Source organism: Poecilia formosa, unplaced genomic scaffold (genome assembly GCF_000485575.1).
Source record: "Poecilia formosa unplaced genomic scaffold, Poecilia_formosa-5.1.2 Scaffold348, whole genome shotgun sequence".
Taxonomy (NCBI): domain Eukaryota; kingdom Metazoa; phylum Chordata; class Actinopteri; order Cyprinodontiformes; family Poeciliidae; genus Poecilia; species Poecilia formosa.
This window is the reverse complement of record NW_006800287.1, coordinates 43,988-49,987: the sequence shown is the minus strand read 5'-3', so window position 1 is coordinate 49,987 and position 6,000 is coordinate 43,988. Positions and strand designations below refer to the sequence as shown.

Below are 6,000 nucleotides of genomic sequence, written 5' to 3'. Positions count from 1 at the left end.
AAAGCCCTTCTAAGACCAATAGATGCAAATTAGAAAATTAAATATACAGCACACATTGAGACTTTAAATGTTGATTTTTTTTTTCCGGCCCCCCAACTTCACTAACTAAATGAAGCTCAACTTTTTCTGTGGACAAACGTTGAACTCGGATGATAGTAAAGCATCACAGTGAATGATAGTTTTGATTACATTTCTGTCTTCCAGCCCAGCAGTGCAGTGAGGGTTGGAGCCAGGTGGGCGACGCCTGTCTGAGGATCAACTCCAGCCGTGAGAGCTACGACAACGCCCAGCACTACTGCAAGAACCTCAATGGCAACATCGCCTCACTCACCACCTCCAAGCAAGTCGACTTTGTACTTGAGGAACTTAAAAAGCTTCAGCAGGAAGAGAAGGTAAAAAAAAAAAAAAATCACAGTTTGGGTGAGAAAGATGATTCTCATAGTAATTTTGGACTTTTCTTTCAATATACAGTATAAAATATTGATTTTTTTTTAATCAAGAATTGGGTTGCGTACATTTTTATTTATTGTGGGCTGTTTCAAATCCACAAAGCCAAAATGATATATATATATATATACATACATTCATGCATGCACTGCCCCTCAGATTTACTTAAAAATCCATTAGCAGATTGCAACATGATCTCATGCTTTTGTTCTAATGAACAAGCTTCTTTTTCCCAGCAAGCTGTGATGCTAAGTCCACAAATTTTCAGTTGCAGAAGCTGAATGTCAGCCTGCAAGGTTTGATTGACTAGTTGCTGTTTTTAAAGAAAGGATTTGTTGATCATCCTGTCATCTTTCTGTCTACATTGTAAATATTTTGAAGCAGGTCTTCATTCCTTAGTCAACTCCGTCTCCTCCCATCTCTTCTGGTTTGAGATGAAGTTTATTGTTCTGCCCACTTTCGGCATTGCACCAGTTGAAATGGCGTGGGAGACTCACCTTGACTTCTCTAAATTTGCTTATTGTCATTGTAATCGATCTTTGTCCTAAAGCAGGGTAGTGGCTGCATCATGCTGAGATTCTATGCTGATTTTAGACCAATAGAAATTCCTCATTTTGTTAATTTTGTTTAAGAAAAATCAGCATGGTAATTTTTTTCCACTAATAAAATGGAATTTCAAATGGGTGTTTTTGAATTCCCAAAATGGACGATATTCAGTCTAGCGGTGCACCAATTTCCTTAATTTTGGGTGATCAGTGATCGACTGATACTTGCATGAGAGACCAATTTTTTTCATCCTCTCCATAGGTCTGAAAATGAGCCATTGTTCCTTTTTGCTCTCCAATAAGAGATCTGACAGGCTGGCCCACCTGGTCACGTCTAAACGTTTCATTTTTGAGAGCACTTTTTGATGTTTTTCTATAAAATGAGATTGGAACGTTGAAGGTGTATTGTGCCTATAACACCAGACAGTGTCAGTTCTAAAATAAAATTGGTATCGGTCAAACTCGGATTCGGCAGTATAAGTTTTCTTTTAAAGATCGGTGATCGGTCAGAAAACTTCGATCGGTGCACCGAAGTAAATCACTCCCATGGTGAGTGTATTTGATATTTTATGTTCATGCAGACTTAACTAAACGAGAACTTCTCTACCCAACTTTTTAAAATTTTCTTAAAACATAATGTATAGACTTTTCATTATTTAATCTCTCAGTGTTATATTTTAAATCTCTTCTTTGCCAATGAAAATTTGGGCATTTTGCTAATTCTTTCTTCGACTTTACAGCAACATTTTCTTCCTTCAGCTGCAGAAGAGTTGCGAAACCCCACTAATGAGTTTGTCATGCATGTTGTATTCATGAGGATATAAATTGCAGTCTGTCTGCCTAGTTTCAAACTTTGCTGTTTTTTCCAACAGCAGAACCTTGATGTACTGTTCCACATTATTTTCCCATTACATTAAAAGCTGAATCCTGGAGGCAAATAAGTAATCATATCTGTGAAATTATGTTTAGCAGACCTTTAATGGCGTTTTTGCTTCCCAGGTGTAAATGGAGCAATTATTCCTATTTTTTATTTTTTTTTATAATAGCGTGACTGAACAGCATTTAGGATGTTTTTGTTTAAATATGCAGTAACTTTCAGCTCTGTTCCCACAGCGACTGTCTCCCTGGGTGGGCTTGAGGAAGATCAACGTGTCGTACTGGGGTTGGGAGGACATGTCCCCCTTCACCAATAGCAGCTTGCGCTGGCTGCCTGGAGAGCCCAGTGACTCTGGTTTTTGCGCCTACTTGGAGGAGCCTCAGGTTTCAGGCCTTCGGGCCAATCCGTGCACTGCGACCGCTCATGGCCTCATTTGTGAAAAAGCCACTGGTTAGTGACAAATATTGTCAGATACTTTGAAACTAAGTACGTTTTTACCTAAAATAAGTTTTCTTAAGGTCTCACTGTGTTGTATTTTTGCAGGGAACCCCAATCAGAGCAGTCGTGGGTCTTGTAAGAAGCCTTGCTCGCTGCACACAAACTGCGCCAACTGTACCAGCCAACCAATGGAGTGCATGTGGTGTGGCAGCACACGGCGCTGTGTGGACTCCAATGCATATGTGATCTCCTTCCCCTATGGCCAGTGTTTGGAGTGGCAGACTGCAGAGTGTATGGGTAAGTGTCTCACCATTCATTTAATCTAGGCGAGTCATCTTGGAAGTCTGACATTAATGCGAGGGACAGTAAGTTCTCCTAGATTGGCTTCTGTAATCGGTCGATATTCATCACAGAGAGAGAGAGAAGAGGTTACGGGGAAGAAAACGTCTTAAAGTGGAAGGTGTTTGATTCACAGGGAAAATCGCATTAGTTTCCTGTGATTGACTTTGGAAGCTGTTTTGGCTTTTAATGGTCGATTACTTTTGCATATAAACACACGGCCAACTGCTGGTGTCCCTGCTGACTGCGCTTTAGATGGACTCCTTACCGTAAGATGCCTTTAAGTAGTCTTGTATGATGAAATAGTGGCTGTAGAAGAATGGAAAGTAGGCAAAAGGGGAATTTTATTTTTTGGACATGATGAATGTTTTTGTTTTAACAAAGGTGAATGTTGTTTGTCTGTATTTGTGCTTTGTTAAGTGGTGCAGAAAAGGCAAAAACAGAGGATCAGTTTAAAGAGGTAAAGGGTTTCTGGTAAAAAAAAAAAAATAAGACCAATGAAAATGTTGATGAGTGATGGAAAATTGAGTTTGACTAGTTTTAGAAATGTGGGTCAAAAAGGTTTATCATTGTTCCTCTACCACAATTTCTCATTTTGGAGAAATGCTGAAAGCACAGTAGCTTGGAGACCTATAAAACCAGCACCCTACCTAGGGATTTAAGAGCTTTGTTGTTGGCTGGTTTCATTCATGTCAGGTTTTGAGCAGAAATATTTCCTCAGACATTCTTGGGTGCTTTAGTTTGATGTCACTGTTTTATTGCACAGTAGTTTAAAAAAATTTTTAATTAATGCAACTTTTTCACTGTTGCTTCTCAATACTCGTTATGCAAATTCTATACCCTCATCACTGATGAACTTGCCCTGAGATAGAATGGAGTAGATTAAAAGAAATAATTCCTAGATTGTTTAAAAACTAGATTAACAAGGTTATAAAATCTAAGACAGAACAAGCTAAGTCTTTTCTTAACCTTCCTCCAAGAACATTTGTTCTTAGCCTCAGTTTAATAAATTTCTAAGCTATTAGCTCTTCGATTTTGATCAACAGGAACCAGTTCTTAAATCCAAACTCTTATTCTCTTCATGGTGGTGCTTTAAACTTGTTTCACAAACAAATAAGAGCATTTAATGAAACTTTAGTCTTACTCAGAGGTTACACACAAATAATCTACCAAAAGAAAAAACAATTAAAAGCAACAAGCCAGATTACATACCAGACACATACGAAGGAGAAAATACTTTTTGACTACCCAGCAGTAAGCTGTTTGGGAAGCTCCTTCACCTGAAGGTCGACAAAGCACTTTGCCTTGGTGCTGGTGTGTGATGTATGTATTATTTCCACCGTTGTGTCACATTGAGAAAAATCTCTGATCAGTTTAGCGAGTAACAAATTTAGGGAGCCCAGGAGTGCTGTCTCAAATTCATTTGTGTCTGCTGGTGTTGGGCAACACAGAGATTCTGTTTGCTGTGGATATTTGTCTTGAGGAATTAGTCTCTGTTGGCATGAAGGACAAGGAAGGTTGTTCTAAAAATTCCCTTTGTTTCTCCCTCATTCTGTTTGCCTGGGTGAAGTCGGAAAGCGGTTTCGATCTTGAATTTGTGTGCCTACTTTCTTTGTTCCTTCTTTAATTTGAGTGTGTGCTTTAATGTGTTGTTTAGGCTGGGTATTGTATATAAATGCATTCGAAACTACAAGTGCAGGAGAAAAATATGCAGCAGTGGCACAGATGATTACTGCGCTTTACAAGAGTATTTGGTGCTTTCAGTGGAGAAAATGCTCTTTTTGCAGATTACTTGGACAAGTAGTTATTTGTTTTTCACAAACATGGAACTTTTTCCAACTGAAGAAATTCTTTTAACATGATTATGTGAAAATTGTGCTCCCCCCCTCTCAGATCACAGAGTCGGTTAACTAAATGTAGTTTCTGCATCATCATGGATTCTGAACAACTGAATATACTAAAGTAAATTTCAAACATGCAAAGCCATATTGAGTTTATCTTGCCGCAGGATGGTTTCCCTCCTTCATTTTAGTGGAATGGTATTTGAGCTCTGCTTTCCTCCCCTAAAGTTAGCACTAAATGTTTGTTTTGTGCCGATTGCAAAATGGGAAAAAAAACATTGTAATGAGAAACAACAGCTCTAAAGGAGCTACAGAGAAAAAGCTAATTATCCAAGTTGAAGTGCTGTGCTAATACTACTATTCTCTCTGTTTTGATATGACTTGTTGATATTTTCTGTAGCATATTTCGGTGTGGTTCTATGAAAGAGCATGCAAATAAAACCTATAGAAGAAGTTCTCCAGAGAGTGTCATAAATTTGTTTACTTTTCTGAACATTTTTAAATTGAATAACTAGTGTTTTGGCTGCTCTCTACAAACCCTCAGGTAGCTCTGTGATCTCAACGAATGGAGGTGATTTCACACAGGCAGACCGTTGGGTCTCTACTTCTGTGTTTAAAAAATAAAAATAATGAAAAATATATAAATTTCTGATTGGAAGAAAATCAGACTCAGGGGCTCATCCAGTTAGAAAAACTATCAGGATTTGTCAAGCATATAATTGAGTGATTCCAGTCAAGATTTTCTTGGTGCTGCAGGATATTGGGGAAAAATGACATTGTGATTTTTTTTCTTTAACTTTGTGATATATATATTGAAAAATAAAGGGCTTTTTATTTAATGACTTGAATAGCACCTTACTTTTTGTGAATAGTACCAGTATGATTTTTGATTCTATTCTGTTTTGTTCTTTTTTTGTTAGAGCTGCACAACATTAGAAAATCTTGAGCTGGAGATATATTCACAATATATTGCGGAGCCCTGATGTTTTGCTATGAAATATTGATGGAAGGGAGAACCCATAATTCTTGGACTGATAAAATAACACATATAACTTACACATTTTTGCAAGTACAAAAACTAATGACTATTTTATTTCATTTTATAAATAATTGACTCTTCGTCACAAGGCAGTAAGGGTCTCCTAATAGTGTGGCTGACAGATATTAGACCAACAACCATTAAAGGGATTTGATTTTAGACAGGGACAGACTATTTTAAGATTTGGAGACCCCTAAATAAATGTATGCTCTCTGTGGTTGAATTGAAAGTTGTACAGCATAAATCACTCAGTCTGAGAATGTAATGTAACCAAAAGCAAGCATTTCTCTCTCTAACCAATAGAAAATTTCATAAGAAGCCATTTTTGCAAAGTTTACAGGCCGATTTTATTGTATCCAGAGGTTGTTATCTAATCTTTTTAAGACAATACATCATTTTGTGTTTGTTTTTTTCAGAGACACCTCCAGCCATCACATTTGATCTCTGTAAAAGGAGCTTTTTTGTGTTCCAACA

The 6,000-nt window shown here is 37.5% G+C and overlaps 1 protein-coding gene across 1 annotated transcript in view; it reads left to right on the top strand.

Moving 5' to 3' along the window:
* atrnl1b (attractin-like 1b) overlaps positions 1–6,000 on the top strand; it is a 67,523-nt gene that overhangs the window by 18,506 nt on the left and 43,017 nt on the right. Inside the window, exons 15-17 of the mRNA XM_007574265.2 lie at positions 205–392; positions 2,106–2,319; positions 2,413–2,604. Coding sequence (XP_007574327.1) covers positions 205–392; positions 2,106–2,319; positions 2,413–2,604 — 594 coding nt within the window. The remainder of the gene's footprint in view (positions 1–204; positions 393–2,105; positions 2,320–2,412; positions 2,605–6,000) is intronic.